This window comes from Muscardinus avellanarius, assembly GCF_963383645.1.
Source record: "Muscardinus avellanarius genome assembly, chromosome: 7".
NCBI classification, from domain to species: Eukaryota; Metazoa; Chordata; class Mammalia; order Rodentia; family Gliridae; genus Muscardinus; species Muscardinus avellanarius.
In genome coordinates this window covers 41,598,835-41,617,584 of record NC_137793.1, presented here as the reverse complement: position 1 = coordinate 41,617,584, position 18,750 = coordinate 41,598,835, and the positions used below count along the sequence as shown (strand labels likewise).

General features: G+C 41.6%; 1 protein-coding gene across 1 annotated transcript in view; it reads left to right on the top strand.

Annotated features, from left to right (window-relative positions):
- Positions 1-568: 568 nt before the first annotated feature.
- SNX24 (sorting nexin 24) overlaps positions 569-18,750 on the top strand; it is a gene marked incomplete at both ends in the record, with an annotated part of 180,998 nt that continues 162,816 nt past the window's right edge. Inside the window, one exon of the mRNA XM_080699038.1 lies at positions 569-628. Within this exon, the coding sequence (XP_080555164.1) occupies positions 569-628 (60 nt within the window). The remainder of the gene's footprint in view (positions 629-18,750) is intronic.

Genomic DNA, 18,750 nt, shown 5'->3' with positions numbered 1-18,750 from the left:
CTCGACTGGGCTCCTTGACCTCTTAGGTATTTACCTACTAGGCCTCGGTTGGAGCGAGGGCACCTCTGGTCCCTACCTTTCCTCTTTCCTCTTGTTCTCTCTCATGCTGGAAGCCCCTTGCGGTGGCTTCGAAGGCCAGCACTTTGGAGCTGGAGGTAGAGGCGGAGCGTCGTCAGTGACAGGCGAGGTCTGACTCCAGCAGACGTGGCGGGGGCCAGCTCGGGCCCCTGGGCGCGGGGCGGGTCGCAGGGGCGGGAACGGGGGGGGGGGGTCCTGGCCACCTCGGAAAGCTCGCTGCGGTGGACGCCAGCCCAGAGTGAAGACAAAACCCGGCCACCCCAGGCTACATTGAATCCTTTCTGTCATTTTCTCCCGGTCGCAGCCTTTCCCGGTGCCGGGGGCTGCGCGTTGCGAGCTGCAGGGCGCGATCCCGCCCCCGGACCCGCGGGTCCCGCGGACGCCGCAGCTCGGCTCGGCTCGGCCCGGCTCGGCTCGGCTCGGCTCCGGGGCGGGCGGCCGGGCGGGGCGTGGGCGCCGCGGCGCAGGCCCGCCCCTCGCCGGCGCGGCCATGGAGGTCTGCATCCCGTCCTTTCGCTACGAGGAGAGCGACCTGGAGCGGGGATACACGGTAGGCGCGGGCGCGGCCCCCCGCTTCCCGGCCCGGCCCCCCGCCCGGCGGCCCCCACCCGGCCTCCCCGGCCCCCGCCGCCCGCGGTGGCCGGAGCCTGCCCCTCCCGCCCCTCGCCGGAGCCGACCCCGGCCGCAGGCTCCTGCTGGCTTCCAAGTCCCGTCGGATTGGTGTGCTGGGGGGAAACATGCTACTTTTGAACAGGCACCATTTGTAGGTGTTGGTTAGCCAGAGTAAACACATGCTTTGATTTTAGATGGTTTCCAAAGTTTCTTTCTTTCTTTAGTTCTGCAGTGGGATGAAATAGCAAAATCAAGGGCTTACTGGGCACCTGTTTTATACTTAGGACCATGATCACTAAGAAGTCGAAACAGGGTGCCTGCTCCCAAGGAGTGGACAGCAGAGCAGAGGCCGGGCCTGGGCCCTTTCAGTAACAAGTTTAGTGAGTGAACTGCTGATTGGTTTCCAGTGAACTTAAACTGCTGTGACTAGACAGTCACTGCTAAGATTAGAGCGAGAACGCTTCAGGCTGGGTAGACCTTCGAAAAGTTTATTTCCAGTTCAAGAACAAGAAGCCCCGATTTGTCCCCGTCAACTATTAGTAAACTTAGTTTTTCTTTTCTTTCATATTTCTTTTATCTGTTCAACTGCATTGGCTAAGACCTTCTGCAAAATGTTAGACAAGACTTGTGATAAAATAGTAGACTTCTTCATATGATACTGAATAGGATATTTGTCGTGGGGTGATGGCTGTCTTTTTCAAATTAAAGACGTGTCTTGACATTTCTAGCTCAAGAATTAATAGAAATAAGTGTGTTGTTTTATAAGGTTCTTGTCAGGATTTGTTGAGATCTATTGGTGATATTTTGGCCTGGAGAAGGATTGCAGAGAGCAGCCTGAAAGGGTGATAGTTATGTCTACTCAGCGAATCCACACACTTGCTAAGCACGAGTTATATTAATTTTGTAAAATGTTTTAATCCTTCTTCCGTTCTCAAAATATTATTGGTATTTGGTGAATAAAAATATGGTCTATGGAAGCCCTTGCTTTTCATAGCAAAAACTGAATCACCCTCACAAAAGATGGTTTTAGAATTAAAAGCAGTGTTGGGGGGGGGGTCCAGATTATATGTGGTTTGTAAAATTAAGGAAACTTCTGGGTCCAAGTTTTCCAAAACATGTACTCATTCAAAGTGATTCCTTGGAGTTGAGGCTGCAGTGTGCAGAGCAGCGTTCCCAGTCATCCATTATGTTCAGAAATCCTGTCCAGTGTGTTCGCAGCCTTTGAACCGTCTGTATCTTCTAGAATGCATCAGAGCGTTTCCTTGAAGGTTTTGTCCAAGTTTCACTTAAGAGCAACACCTTGGTTGTCTTTCATTTGTTCAGATGTCTCACCTCTTCATCAACAGTGGTCTGCAGAGCTTACCATCTGGGGGATTTCTGTTAGGATTTGAAGATTAAGAGGCTACTGATCAGAAAAAGTTGGTTTTAGTAGTCCAAGTTAAAAGCTAATTACCAGCTAGGAGTGGTGGCACACGCTTGTAATCCCAGTACTTGGGAGCTGAGACAGGAGGATTGCAAGTTTGAGGCCTGCCTCAGCAACTTAGGCCTTCTGCAACTTAATAAGACACATTTTCAAAATAAAGAATAAATAGGACCCTGATGTAGCTCAGAGGTAGAATACTTCTGAATTCATTCTCTAGCTTCGAAACAAACAAACAATAAACAAGCAAATAAAATAGGGATGGGGTGTATCTCAAAGATAGAATGCCCCTTGTTTCTATCCCCAGTAACACAAACACACACACACACACACACACACACACACACACAAATTACCTGCAAAAACAAGCATTTTTTTTTTCTTTTTTGGTGGTACGGGGGATGGAATCCAGGGGCCTTCTACCTCCGGGCTACACGCCCAGACCTATTTTATATTTTATTTAGAAACAGGGTCTCTTAAGCCAGCTGAGGCTGGCTTCGAACCTGCATGATCCTCCTGTCTCAGCCTCCCAAGTGCGGGATTACAAGCGTGCGCCACCATGCCCAGCGCTAAAAAACAAGCATTTTTAAGTGAACAGAATCACGGCTCATTGCCCATTAATGATTTTTTCTTCATAGAGGATCTATGTCCACTCCCAAAAGTTATATATATTTATATATATAATTTTTTAACATAATGATTCTGGCTGTATTTTAACATTAAAATCATTGCATTAAGTTCTGACAAATTCAGTGATAGGAACTTTAGAGTAGAAGCCGAGTGCCACGCCCCCAGCAATAGCGTCTGAGGTACTCTTAGAGATCTTTTCCCAATATTATGAAAACATACTTCTATGTATAACCAGCTGTGTTCCAGACTCCAGTTTGTGAATTAAACTGATTTGGAAAAAGCCTCTTTTTGGGTAAACTTGGTAGAGTTTGAGATTGCTTAAAGGATGAGTTTTTTGTTGTTGTTGTTTTTGTTTTTTTGTTTTGGGGGTGTTACTGGGGTTCCTGGAAGCCCTTCTACCTCTGGGTTACACTCCCAGACCTATTTTTATACTTTTTAATTTGGAAACAGGGTTTCTTAAGCCAGCGCTGCTGGCTTCGAACCTGCACGATGCTCCTGTATCTGCCTCCCAAGCGCAGGGATTACAAGCGTGCACCACTACGTCTGGCAAAGGATGAGTTTTTATGTTATTTATTTATTATTTTGCTACAGGGGATTGAACTCAGGGGTACTGTACCTCCAAGCTATACTCAAAGCCCTGTTTTTTTTCTTTTAATTTGGAAACAGGGTCTCCCTAAATTGCTGAGGCTGAAAGGAACCTGTGATCCTCTTGTCTCAGTCCCCCAAATTCTGAGATAACAGGTAGGCACCACTATGTGTGGCTTGTGTGCTTTTTAAAAGTCTACTTAAAGATAAATTTAACTCATTTAGATTGTGAGCCAAAGTCTAAGGACATTTTTCATTACTTCTTTTCCTGTGTGACTATTACGGTTTTTGAGAGAAAATGTTACGGTTTGGGGGAAACTGTCCCCAGATCTTTGTTAGGCTCCTGGGAATAATTTCCTAATAAAACCACAAAAACAGAAAAAGATAAAAAGCGTGGGTTTTTGTCCTGTGCTAAGGATAAATAGGCAATAGCCCAGACTCTTGCTGAAGATTTAAAGAAGTTTATTAAAAAGATAGAAATACAGAAGGTAGTTACAGCCTCATGTAACCATGAGGGGGTGGTTTGAACAAATTCACCGAAATACAAAGTATGGGACAGACTTTTTATACACATGACCTCCATCTTGTTCACATAATTCTGACATAGTAAAAACCTTGTAAGGTTCCTCCCCCACCAAGGTGTCTCCTTTCAAGAAGGTTTAAAGTTGACCCCCTCCTCCCATCCTAGCTAGATTATCCAGTTATGTAAACCTGTCTTTAGAATGAGGATGAGGAAGTCCTAGTTCCTCTCTCCTATAGACTTGCTAATTACCTTTAGCTAGGTTAATTTACATTGGAATAGTTGCCTGCTTTTTTTTGGCAGAAACCAAGTCCTTTCACCAATTTTTGAAATACATTAATAATCAGAGCTTTCTCAAATCTTCCTAGGTCATTCCCAATCCTGGTACATGAGTTTGTGAAACAGCTGAACAACTGATAGTTCTTTGTTGGGTACTGGGGATTAAACCCAGGGCCGTTCTACCTCCAAACTACATCCCCAGCCCAAATTTATTTTTTATTTATTTATTTATTTATTTATTTATTTATTTATTTATTTATTTATTTATTGTGTGTACTGGTGATAGAACCCAGGGGCTTTCTACCTCCGGGCTATACTCCCAGACCTATTTTATACTTTATTTGGAAACAGGGTCTCACTAAGTTGCTGAGAACCTCACTAAGTAGCTGAGGCTGGCTTCAAACCTGCGCGATCCTCCTGTCTCAGCCTCCCAGTACTGGGATTACAAGTGTGTGCCACCACGCCTGGCTAACATTTCTTAAATTTTAGCAACTATATCTAGTGTTAAACTAAAACATCTTTATGTATGCTTTTTATGCCCACTACTAGAATTTCTGTAAAACATTAACCAAAAGTGGTACTTCCAGGCCCTTAAAGTTTTATAGCTCTTACTTAGTTGTTATTCACAAAGTGTATACAAGTTTGTGCTCCAAGTGCAAGGTAATTTACCTTTAAAGAATAAAATTTGCCGGGCATGGTGGCCCATGCTTGTAATCTCTGGGTTTAGGAGGCGGAGACAGGAGGATTGTGCAGGTTCAAAGCCAGCCACGCTGGCTTAAGATACCTTGTTTCTAAATAAAAAAGTATAAAATAGGTCTGGGAGTGTAGCCAGGAGGTAGAAGGGCTTCCAGGAACCCCAGTACCACCAAAAAAATAAAAAATAAAATTTGCCCTTACTTAAATATTTACTGTGTGCCTGCACAGTGCTGGGTGGGGAATTAAAAGCTGGAAGGGGATTGTTCCTGCCCTTGGTGTATCCTAGCAAACCTGAAGTGGCTGAGCGCTAGGGAGGGAAGGGATAGGGGACCAGGCTGTCTGTGGGTGCCCATAGCTGGGCCTGAGGGAGAGAGCCTGCAGCCTTGCTTTGCAGAGTGGAGTTGCTTGGGATGGGGGTAGGGTGCTTAGGAAGCTGACTTTGAAATGTGATTGTGTTTTGCTAGATCATGAATTTTAGAAAGAGGAAATGCAGGTCAAAAATCTTATTTTAGGAAAAGGCATTTTAAACTCCCAAATACGCCTAAGTAAATAAATATAATTTAAAATCCACTTCTAAATCAGTTTCTTTTACAAAGAAGTAGGAGAGGATACTGTAACAAAATGCAGATAAATGTTACTTTCCTTGGAGATAATCTCTCCTGCTTCCCCTCTACCTAGTAATTAGCTTGTTTACTGTCTGTTTCCTTGCTAGACTGTAAATGCCCTGACAGTCACTGGGACTGTGTCCTTTCCACTGCTGTACACAAGTACAGGGCCTGTCATGTAGTAAGGATTCAGTACATTCCTGGGGATTGAGTCCTCCAATAGGAGGAGGAAGTCAGAGGTGATCCTGAGGCTTGAAGCAGCTCAGTGGAGGAGGTCTGGGTCAGGTGCAGAATGGAATTTCAAGTAAGTAGCCTGGATTGTGTAATTCAGAATGCGGTTCCAAACTAGGTGGGGAGAGAGCTCTGGTTTAAGGGAGAATGGACTTTAACCTCAGGAGCGGTAGTCAGGAAGAGTTTTAAGGGAGGAAGCAACATGATTAGATTTCCTAGTCAGTTTGGGCTGCTGTGACAAAATAGCACACACTGGGTAGTTTATAAATATCAGAAACCTACTCCCCACAGTTCTGGAGGCTGGGGGCCCAGGATCAAGGTGCTGGCTGATGGGGTGTCTGCTGAGGATTCATTCTGTGCTTCATAGATGGTGCCTGCTTATCTGCATCCTCACATGCTGAAAGGTCAAAGAGCTCCCATGGGCCTACTTTAAAGGGGCACTAATTCCATTTATGAGGCCTCCGTCCACCCTCATGACAGTGAAACGGGGGTTTCTTGAGAGAAAACCCAGCGAGTTCTTGTCTACGGTGAGCGAAGAATGACACCCGCAGACCTCAGGAAGGGGAGTAAAAGGTTTATTGGAAGCAGCAGGGAATGGGGCAAGGGTGGTTGAACACCCCCAAAGGGGCTGGAACTCTGGGTCCAGCAGCTGCCTTCAGGACAATACTTGAGAGTAGCCCAAGCCGAATTGCCTTCAGGTGCAGGCTGCTTTCTTCCGGAGTCCACGGGATCTGCCAGAAGGGAATAGAGAAAAGTGGCCGAACACCCCATAGGGGCGGTCGGGACTCCGGGGTCCAGTAGCTGCCTTCAGGGTCACTACCTGAGTGTCGCCCGAGCCAAGTGCCCATCAGTTGCAAACTACTTTCTCCCAGAGTCCATGCAATCTGCCAGAAAAGAGGTGCAGGTCACCCCTAGGGGCCTGGCCAGCCATGATGTCCAGCGGAGGCCTTCAGGTCACTACTCGAGAGTCGCCCGAGCCATGTGCCCTCAGATGCACTCTGCCTTCTCTCAGGGCCAACATGACCTGAGAGAGAGAGAGAGAGAGAGAGAGAGAGAGAGAGAGAGAGAGAGAGAGAGAAGAACAGCTCCCCAAAAGGGGAGGCGGTCCCGAGCGGGAAAGCCCACCCCCCTTTGCCATCCAACTGGCCTTGCCTGACCCCTTGCAAGTTCGCTTTTGGTTAGGGTGACTTTTGGGATTCCAAGGAGAATTTGCATAGGGCATTTGCAAGTCCTTTGAAGGGTCTCCTTTCAGGAATGCCAGACTTGCTCTGGTGGGTTTGTTGATTAGGAAACTCAGGATGGCTTTGTGAAGCTCTGATCCTTCTTATCTCTGAGCCTTTGGAATTTCAGGCATTTGTCTCCCCTCAGGAAACTCAGGAAATTAACTTTTTTCTACCAAGGCCTTTTCCCTATCTGCCTATTTCCTTTCTATCTCCTCAACAGGACCACCAATCAAACTCCCTACCTTCTATTACTATCTCCTTGGAGTTAAGATTTCAGCATGGAAGTTGGGGGAGACACAAACATTCAGGCCATAATAATGACCCTGAAGCCCTTCTCATTTAAGAAACTCTTGCAGATAACCAGGAGGCAGAGGATGAAGAAGTAGATTTAAAACGTGGGAAGGAAGAGATGACCACAAGTCTCCAGTGCCTGGACCAGGCAGATGAGACAGCAGAGTGCCTCTGGTGGATCCGGATCCAATAACCAAATAAGAGCAGAAACAGGGGTATTTCACCTGCTGGGTCTTTGTTGCTAGGTGCCTTTTGGTTTAACAGTTCAGTGTAGATAAGGATGGGATTGGGCCGCAAGCTGGAGAAACACAGTCCTGAATGAAGTGGTACTTAATGGTGAAATCTTAAAGGATTAAAGGATTAAACCCCTGAAGTATAAAATAAATTCTGAAAAAATCAAATTTTGAAAATATGGTTCTGGAAAAAATGTCAATTTCTTTCTTTTTTTTTTTTTTGTGATACTGGGGTTCCTGGAAAGCCTTCTACCTCTGGGCTACACTCCCAGACTGATTTTATATATTTTTTGAAAACAGGGTCTCTTAAACCACTGAGGCTGGCTTCAAACCAGCTGGATCCTCCTGTCTCCGCCTCCCAAGCACAGGAATTACAAACCTGCACCACCACTGCACCACCACACCCAGCTTCAATTTCTTTTAAAGGCATTTATTTGCATCAAAAGGGATTTGTTTAAATCAAGGTGTGGTGGTTTAAGAATATAATCTCAGTGTTTGGGAGACTGAGGCAGGAGAATCACAGGTTGGAGGGTAGACTGACATCTTAGCAAGACCGTTTCAAATTAAAAGTAAAGTAGGGCTGGGAATGTAGAGATAGAAAACCCTTGGGTTCAATCCCTAGTAACACACACACACACACACACACACACACACACACACACACACAAAACACCATGGGGATTTGAGAAACAAATACATCAGAGAATACTTTTGTGGACCACTTTATGCAATAAAATATTTTTGCAAGCCTAAGTACTTAGATATATAAATGACATTTGCACAGTTATAACAGTTATCAGCAGATGACCATATTCATAAAAAACTGGGTCAAAAGAAATTTATAAGTGTGTATCACTATGATTGGTAACTGTATGCACCCATCTTTTTTTTTTTTTTTTTTTTTTGTGTGTGTGTGTGTGTGTGTGTGTGTACCGGGGTTCCTGGAAACCCTTCTACTTCCGGGCTACACTCCCAGACCTATTTTTATACTTTTATTTGGAAACAGGGTCTCTTGAGCAAGCACGGCTGGCTTCGAACCTGTGCGATCCTCCTGTCTTCGCCTCCCAAGCGAGGCGTGGGGATTACAAGTGTGCGCCACCACGCCCGGCTATGCACGCACCTTTTTAACTGGTCACATGAAATATAGAGACCGACAACACAAGTTTTTTGACAAGATCAATAAAATGCCAAGATGGGTTGCTACTGCATATGCAGCTGTTCAAAGAGTGAGATCCTGAGAAATTTTATCTTTCACAAATCACTTTATCTCTGGGCTTGGTGGTACACAACTGTAATCCCACTACTTAAGAGTCTGAGACAGGAGGATGGCAGATTTGAGGCCGCCCTCAGTAATACCCTATTTTAAAATTTAAAAAAGGACTAAGGATATATAATCCCCAGAACCACCAAAAGAAAAAAAAAATGAAGTTTATCTTTCACTAATACCTTCTGGAAACCTACAGAATATGAACCTTAAAATAACGCATTATCAGTTTTCTAGGTGTTGATTACACATAACGTGATGCAGCTGTCCTGTCCACCACTGCAAATGTACTCATGCCTTTCCCAGAATTTGCTTTTACTTCTCTTCCATACCCTCTTGTCCTTTCTTTTCCCAGTTAGAACTGTGGCTTGGGATTTGGGCTTTAAGGATTTCAGTGTTTGGATTTTACTCTTCTCTGTTTGTGATTTGAGGATTTGGGGATCTAGTAGTTTTGATACTTTGAGATTTCAATATTTAAAATTGTGGCATTCAGGATTATGATTAGCACTAGTTGTACGTATACAATACATTTTTTCTCAGGATCTGGAATTTATCAGTTACTTGGTATACACTAAGAAACATATCCTGCCCTTCACATATAAGGCAGCTTTGTGCATGCATGATTGTGGTATTGTGATGCATGCGGGGATAATTATTGTTTTAAAGTCTTTGTGGTTAAAATGTAAAAATTGAACAATATAGTGAGCCATCATTTTACCCATAACTCACCTTCATTATTTTACAGTTATTTCATTCAGTTCCCGTCATTCATGAGTGCTTTGTTTCTTTTTAAATTTTAAAGTTGTTTTGAAAAAGCGAGTACAAGGTGTAATTTTACCCATAAATATTTCAATCTGAATATTTAACAGGTGACAGACATTTTAAAACATAACCAAAATTTAAATAGTACTGTAAAATTAGCAAGACTTTAATATCACTCACTCCCCGGTTGTTTTTACATGACCGCAATGTAACCTTGCCTGTGAACCAAGAGTATTTTCTGTTTTATTGTTATCTCCATTTTGTAATGTTGAGAATGAGGCTGAGGTAGAGTGAGGCAGCCTGGAGGCCTGAGAGAGGCCTCCTATCTCTGATAGTTTTTATCCTCAGAGTCACTTCTACCTGGAGGTAAAATAGTAATCAAAGCAGCAGAGCTTTTAGCTTTTGTAAAGTACAACATGCAGAGAAAGAGAGGGCATTTTCTAACTGTGAGGGCACTTTATTCTTAGAAGCCCTTACAGAGCAAATAAATTTCCCTTCCTATCTCTTTACCAATCCTTTTGCCAGGGAAATTCTGTGTGCTGATTGGTGGAGGTGAAGGTTACCTAAACCAATTGCTCTGGAAAGGAGGATAGGTTACCCAGAGGGAGTTAAAAGCTGGGAGTGGAGTCAGTGCACTCCTGCCACCCAACCTCATGAGCACTTCATGAGAAAGGGCAGAAGGATGGATGTCCGTGAGACCACAACAATATCTTTCAATCATACATTATAAGCATATATGATAAAGGAGACCTTTGTGTAACAAGGACACAGGTGGCACCGTGCCTCATTCCCAGTAAGCTCACAGCAAAAGCACACAGTATTTGTTAAATGATTAAAATCAGACATGTATAAGCCATGTTCCTTACTCTTGAAGACAAAAAAAAAAAAAAAAAAAAAAATGCAGTTGGGAGTAATTAAATAGAAAATTTGGAATGATTGCATTATTCATCTAAAAATCAAAATAGGGTTAGCAGTGTAGTTCAGTGATAGAATAGTTGCCTAGCATGCAGGCCATGTGTTCTATCTCTAGCATAACAATAAGTGATAATAATGTTAACTAAAATAATCAAAATAGGTTAAAGGGACTTGAATTTTGGAAATACAGACTAGAAATTTGGAGACCTAAGTTTATTTTTATTGAACTAGAAATTCATTTTGATCTTTCAATTATTTTGTTTACCCTCTTAAGTAAACTTTTAATTTTGAAATAACTTTTGCTGAAAACTTGAAAAGTTTGTACAAGAAGTTCCTTTATTTCTTCCCCCAGCTTCCCCCATTACTAGCATACTGCACTACCACAATACATCTATCAAAGGAAGGAAACTACGTAGGTTCATTACTATTAACTAAGCTTCAGACTTTATTTGGGTGTCACCAATTTTCCTATTAATGTTCTTTTTCTGTTCCAGGATCCAATCCAGAATACCACATTGAATTTAGTTTATTCTGCTTTAATCATATCCGTACTCAGTTAATGTTCTAAAGTGTAGCACGAAGTCTCAGTCCTGAGCTTGCATGTATGAGAGAGGAACCTATACAGATCAAATGGAGTTTTGTTATTTTACCTACTTCCTGGGCGCTTTTTGTCATCGGGCAAGAGCTTATTTCTTTTCTTTTTTCTTTTCTTTCTTTCTTTCTTTCTTTCTTTCTTTCTTTCTTTTTTTCTTTCTTTCTTTCTTTTTTTTTTTTTTTTGCGGTACTGGGGCTGGAACCCAGGGGCATTCTACCTCCAAGTGACTCCACTAGCCCTACTTTTTTTTTTTTTTTTTTGGGGGGGGGGTACTGGGAGTGGAACCCAGAGGCTTTCTACCTCCGGGCTATACTCCCAGACCTATTTTATATATTTATTTATTTTTTTTTTGGTGGTACTGGGGTTCCTGGAAGCCCTGCTACCTCTGGGCTACACTCCCAGACCTATTTTTACATTTTTATTTGGAAACAGGGTCTCTTAAGCCAGTGCGCGCAGCTGGCTTCGAACCTGCGCGATCCTCCTGTCTCTGCCTCCCAAGCGCGGGGATTACAAGCGTGCGCCACCACGCCCGGCGACCTATTTTATATTTTATATTTTATATTTTATTTGGAAACAGGGTCTCACTAAGTTGCTGAGAGCCTCACTAAGTAGCTGAGGCTGGCTTTGAACCTGTGCGATCTTCCTGTTTCAGCCTCCCAAGCGTGGGGATTACAAGCATGCGCCACCACGCCCGGCTCCTAGCCCTACTTTTTATTCTTGATTTTGAAACAGGGTCTCACTGAATTGCAAAGGGCCTCACTAAGACAGGAGTCCTCCTGTCTCGGCCTCCCAATGCTAGGATGAGAAGCGTGTGCCGCCACGCCCGGCTAAGAGCTTGTTTCTAATACTCTGGCAGTTTGTGATGGGAGTTGGTAGAGACCTGTGGTGAGAGGTGCAGGCTGGACTCATGCTGTCTGCACTCAGATCTTGCCTCCAGCATTAGCCCAAAGTCTGACTTTGTCAATATGCTCAATCTCTCATTATTTCCCTCATTTGTGAAAGAGCATAGTTCTGGTAGTATATACTCTACTGGACTGGTCTAAGGATTAGATGGGACATTTATTGCAAAGTGCCAGGTCTCTAGCTATGTTTGTGGCTTATTTCTATTGTTTTAAGTAGGGACTGCCTTGAAGTTTACTTATATATATATAAGTAAAGTATATATTTTATATATATATAATATATAAGTATACTTATATATTTATAAGTATATAAGTATATTATATATAATATATATAAGTAATATATATAAGTATATAAGTATATTATATATAATATATAAGTATATAAGTATATTATATTTATATATAAATATATAAGTATACTTATATATTTAAAAGTATATAATATATATAAGTATATAAATATATAAATATATAAGTATATAAATATATAAGTATACTTATATATTTACTTATATATATATAAGTAAAGTATATACTTATATATAAGTAAGTGGTACTGGGGTTCCTGGAAACCCTTCTACCTCCAGGCTACACTCCCAGACCTATTTTATTATTTATTTATTTTTTTATTTGGAAATAGGGTCTCCTAAGCCAGCAAGGCTGGCTTTGAACCTGCGTGATCCTCCTGTCTCCACCTCCCAAGCGCCGAGATTACAGGCGTGCGCCACCACACCCAGCAAGTTTACTTATATTTTTAAAGCTCTCTAATGTCAATTAATAATGCAAACGGAATTCCAAAAGAAATATTTATGTTACAAAACAAACAAACAAAAAAACTTGCAAGAACTTTGAAGTATTTGCAAAGAACTTCAGGAGAAATATTTCTGTATTTTTTAAAAGTCTTTGCAAAGCCAAGCGTGGTGGCGCACGCTTGTAATCCCAGCATTTGGGAGGCTGAGACCAGAGTTTTGCGGTTCGCAGACAGCCTCAGCTATTTAGCCGGGCCCTCCGCAACTCAGTGGGACCCTGTTTCAAAATAAAGAATTAAAAAAAAATTGGGCAGGGTGTGTAGCTCGGAGGTCAAATGCCTCTGGGTTCATCCCCAGACCTGCAAAAAAAAAAAAAAAAAAAAGTCTTTGCAAATACAATTACATATAAACAAGTGGTATTCTTAATTCAACTTTCAAACTATGTCTATTAAAGTTTGGCTTTGTAGTCTAATTTGCTACATTTGCCTTTTTCGTGATCATAAAGGTTAGCATATTTACGTAAATGATGGGATGTCTTACAGAGGTCACTGAGACACCTACTTCTCCGTTTTCCCATCCTCTTCAGTCCTTCTCTATCTCCTCAGGACCATGAAGCTGCCTAGAGGCATAGCTTGCATTCCTGTACTGGTTCTGCAGGACTCCTTTTTGATGGAATTCCTGTTATCTTGCTTTGTGTATACCTTTACTTTGTTGCTTCTTATTGTTGCCTTGCCCCTTCTCCTTTAAAAGTAACTATTATAGAAAATTTCAGCATTTATAGCAGTAGAGAAAATAATGACCCTTTTACTCAGATTTCAAAATTATAATTCAGTTTCATTCCCTACTCTTTCCCGCTATTCCTTGCACAGCTTCCCTCATTTATATGTTTAAAAAACAAAGATTTCCCCCTTTATTTATTTATTTTTTTTGGTGGTACTGGGGTTCCTGGAAACCCTTCTCCCTCTGGGCTACACTCCCGGACCTATTTTTTTTTTTAATATTTTTATTTGGAAACAGGGTCTCCTAAACCAGGGAGGCTGGCTTCGAACCGGTGCGATCCTCCTGTCTCTGCCTCCCAAGCGCAGGGATTACAAGCGTGCGCCACCACGCCGGGCGATTTCCCCCTTTAAATGTAGCCATGATGTCATTATCACAGTCACTTAAAAATGAGCAGTAAAGCCAGCTATGGTGGCACACACTTGAAATCCCAGTACTTCGAAGGCTGAGAAAGCAAGATGACAGCTTAGAAGCTAGTCTCAGCAACTTACTGATATCCTGTTTCTCCCCCGCCATATATCTATATATGTAGATATAAATATAGAGAGAGAGTGAGAGTGAGAGTGTTGCTCTCTATACATACAGGGTGTAGCTCGGAGGTAAAATGCACTGAGTTCCATCCCCAGTACCACCAAAAAAAAAAAAAAAAAAATGCAGACAGTATGCTGTAAGGCCGGGGTCAGCACTCCACTGATATTAGGGAATTACTTTTTTCTTCTATGTATAGAAGGACTTACTGTCAGCAGATTTATGGAATCAAAAGATGGAATATAAAAATAATAACAAGTGGAGTCGGGAGTGGTGGCACACGCTTGTAATCCCAGCATTTGGGAGGCTGAGACAGGAAGATCGCAGTGCACGGATAGCCTCAGCTACTAAGTGAGGTCCTTTGCAACTCAGTGAGACCCTGTTTCAAAATAAAGAATAAAAAATAGGGCTGGGGTATAGCAAGCTCCTGGGTTCCATCCTCAGTAGTAAAAAAAAAAAAAAACAAACAACTAGTGTTTCCTATGTAAAAAAAAAAAAAAAGTAATGGTTCATCCATCCACTGAAAACATATATGAACAAGTACTTCAAGTACTTCTATAATCATGTCCCTACTCTTTTCCTTAAATAGTAGTATATTATAACATTTCCTTCCATTTTGCATTTTTTTTCTTTTTGTTGATGCACTTAAGAATGTGTCCTGTAAACTAGGCATGGTGGCTCACACCTGTCCTCCCAATACTTGGGAGGCTGAGACAGGAGGATCACAGGTTGGAGGTTAGCCTTAGCAGCTTAGAGAGACCCTGCTTCAAAATAAAAAGTAAAAAGAGCTATAGTATAGCTCAAAGGCCCCTAAGTTCAATACCCAGTAACACCAAGAAAAAAAAATAGACTATGCCCTGTAGATCACTATACAGGGAATATACATGGAGACATATCATCACATCAGCCTTTTCTGTAGCTGTATCATCTTCAGTGTTGACTGCAATCAACAACAGCTTACACAAGTCTTTTTGTATTTTGTCAGTATATCTTTAGATTTCAAGCAGTAGGTTATGGGATCAAAAGTAAATGCATGTTTAATTTTGCCAGATGCTGTCTATCAGTTCGTGTCTCCTGGGCAGTGCTGTTTGCTTCCCATGGGGTTTATGAGAGCGCATGCTCCCTCACCAGCTTGCCAGCTGAGTGTGTTACCATGCTTCGGAAATTTTGCCAGCATGATAGGGGAACAGTCACATTTCAGCAATAGTTTTTAATGTCATCCATAACTTCTTGAATTATGAATGATTTTGAACATCTTTATATGGTTAAAATCCACTTGCATTTCTCTTTCTATGAATAAGATAGTTTTGAGAAATATTATTTTAACCCAGGTACGCTCGTGCTCTACTGTAATCCCAGTGACTCAGGAGGCCAAGGCAAGAAGGATTACAAGTTCAAGGTCAGCCTGAGCAACTTAGCTGTTTCTCAAAATAAAAAATGAAAAAGGCTGGGGAATGTGGTTTAGTGTTAGAGTTTCCCTGAGTTCAGTCTGTAGTAATTGGAAAAAAATTATTGTAAACGTTTCACTATTTCAGAATATCTTTTGACCATTTAGTTACAATTACTCGGGTTTATTAAGCCAGTATACCATAATAAGTCACAGTGAATCAAAACATCCTATTGTCAGAAATAATTGTCTATGGTGTTGTAAGAAAGGACACATATTTGAAAGCAGTTTGGTAAGGTTGAGTTTTACTTTTTGCAAAAAACATCCTGCCACCAGTAAGTCAGGCATGCAGGAGCAGCTTGACAGAAAACTGTGGGGCATTTTATTTTCCAGTGCAGAGCTCTGTGCTGTGCCCCAATTGGTGGGAAGACAGCTCACAGTCTTTATGCCATTGGCTGAAGGGGATGCTGGGGGAGGAGTTGGCACCTAAAATTTCCAGGAACTGCTATCTTTACAGATACAAGCACACATAAGGTTACCCAGTGGCAGTCTTACAGGATGGAGCCTAAGTCAATCTATTCTTTTGATATAAAAGATCTAGTTATATTCTTACACTATTAAAAGAGAAGCAGTCACTTCTTCCACCAACCACTCACACTGAAAATAATTTCACCCTCATGTATTTTTATGTGGAGGGTAGCTCCATAAAGAAGGACATTTGAAATAAAATGCCCCCCCAAATATGTTTCATATAGCCGGGTGTGGTGGTGCACACTTGTCATCCCAGCATTTGGGAGGCTGAGACAGGAGGATTATGGTTCAAGGACAGCCTCAGCTACTTGGTGAGGCCCTCTGCAACTCAGTGAGACCCTGTTTCAAAATGAAGAATAAAAAATAGGGCTGGGAAGCCGGGCGTGGTGGCGCACACTTGTAATCCCTGAGTTTGGGAGGCGGAGACAGGAGGATCGCACAGGTTTGAAGCCAGCCTCTCTGGTTTAAGAGACCCTGTTTCCAAATAAAAAATATAAAATAGGTCTAGGAGTGTAGCCTGGAGGTAGAAGGGTTCCATCCCCAGGACCACCAAAAAATTAAAAATAGGGCTGGGGATGTAGCCCGGAGGCAAAATGCCCCTGGGTTCTATCCCCAGTACTGCATAAATAAATAAATAAATAAATAATATAGATTCATATAGATATAGGCTGGCCACAAAAACACATTTCATATTTTTTTTTTTTTTTTTTTTTTTTTTGGTGGTGGTACTGGGGTTCCTGGAAGCCCTTCTACCTCCGGGCTACACTCCCAGACCTATTTTTGCATTTTTATTTGGAAACAGGGTCTCCTAAGCCAGCGCGCGGGGCTAGCTTCGAACCTGCGCGATCCTCCTGTCTCTGCCTCCCAAGCGCGGGGATTACAAGCGCGCGCCACCACGCCCGGCCACATTTCATATTTTGTACCTAGAAAATTTATTTGTATGCCGGCGTGGTGGCGCGCGCTTGTAATCCCCGCGCTTGGGAAGCAGACAGGAGGATCGCGCAGGTTTGAAGCCAGCCGCGCGCGCTGGCTTAGGAGACCCTGTTTCCAAATAAAAATGTAAAAAAATAGGTCTGGAAGTGTAGCCCGGAGGTAGAAGGGCTTCCAGTACCACCAAAAAAAAAAAAAAAAAAAAAAAAAAAGAAAGAAAATTTATTTGTAAACTGGATTGGTAGGAAGAATGCATTTCAAAAGCAAGATTCCACCATGAAGACTCCTGAATCTGAATCCAGCCTTCATTGTTGTTTCTGAGAGAAAAGGTAAAACACAATTAGCCATGGGGCCAAGAACTTATTAGTGAAGCTTCCCAAGAATTCCAGTCACCTGTGAGGTCTGAGGTGTTCTAAGCGGGGCCCCTCATGTCTACAGGGGTGGCCTCTTACTCACATGCTGAGTCTACGGTATGGCACAAAACCTCAGAAAGCTGAAGGTAGACCCAGAGATGAAAGGTTCTCATCAGTGTACTAAACAGACAAGTATCATTCTAACCCTGAAGGCTACCTGAGGATTTGGGAGGTGTCCACTTTGGGATGGTATTTGTACATGAAATATGAATACTAATTACATGTGAACTGTATAAGGCAGTAAAACCTGTAAGATGCAGAGACTCTTTTCAGAGAGTCACTGAATTTTTCAAAATGTTTCTTGATTGATTGCTCTGTCTTCTAGGGAAACATAAGAACATAAAGGAAATAAAGTAATAACACTTCATCTGGAAAAAATGAAGACCAATAATTTACTCTGAAAAACAAGCAAATAGGGACAGAGAGATGTCTACCTTGAATATATTTGTGAACTGTGCTTTGAAAGTATGCAATGAGGTAATGGATAAATAAATGTTAGTCATTGTAAGCTCCCTGAGGATAAAGAGCATGCCTGCTCTTTGTTTTGATTTTGCAATTTTGGGATCTAATTTAGCACCCTGCACATGCTAGGCAAGTGTTTGTCCTTGAGCTACACCCCAATCTTCATGTCTGTCTTAAGGCCAAAGATGTCTGGGTATCTTTCATGGATATAGTAATTATTTGTACATGAATAAAAGAATGAATGAGACAGCTGTTTGTTAGTGAGATTTCTTTTTTTTTTTTTTTCTGTGTTCAGGCCTACTCATTAAGTACCCTTTGCAAGACTCCATCTTTTTTTTTTTTTAATTTTTCATTGGTGCACTGTATTCATACATCATAGTGGGATACAAAAAACTTTTGTAGACATACATGCACACATTGCCCAGTCAGCCCCCACCCGATCCCCACCCCATTCCCTCCCCATCCCTCCTTCCCATGCTTGGCTTAGTGGTTGACATCTAGTATTATAGCAATTTATCCAAAATTAAAAATGATAATCTCACATAACAGTTTCATTTGTCTGATACCAAGCTTTTGATAACTTTAAGATAACATTTTAATATTTCTTTTTGCTTTCTTTCTTACCAGCGAATATTTTTTTCTTTTTTTTTTTTTTTAGGTGAAACTATCATATATTTATATATTTATTTTTCAGGAAAAAAATCTATCCTAGTATGTAATATGGAATCTAGATACCCAAAACGATCTCAAAAAAAGAACAAAGCTAGAAGATATATATTTTCTAATTTCAAACCATATAAAGCTACAATAATTGAAACAGTGTAGTACTGTTCTAAAGGCAGATATATAAAACATTGGAGTTAAATAAAAGCCTAGAGATACATTCTTCCATATATTGTCAAGTTATTTTTGACAAGGTTTCCACGAACATTTGGTGGAGGAAATAATAATCTTTTAACTAAATATTGTTGAAAAATAATAATTACATGAAAAAGCATAAAATTGGACCCTTACCTAATCCCATATACAAATATTAACTCAAAATAGATAAAAGACCTAAATATAAATCTTAATACTATAAACTTTTAGAAGAAAATCTGGGTCATAAAACCTCACAACATTGAAATTG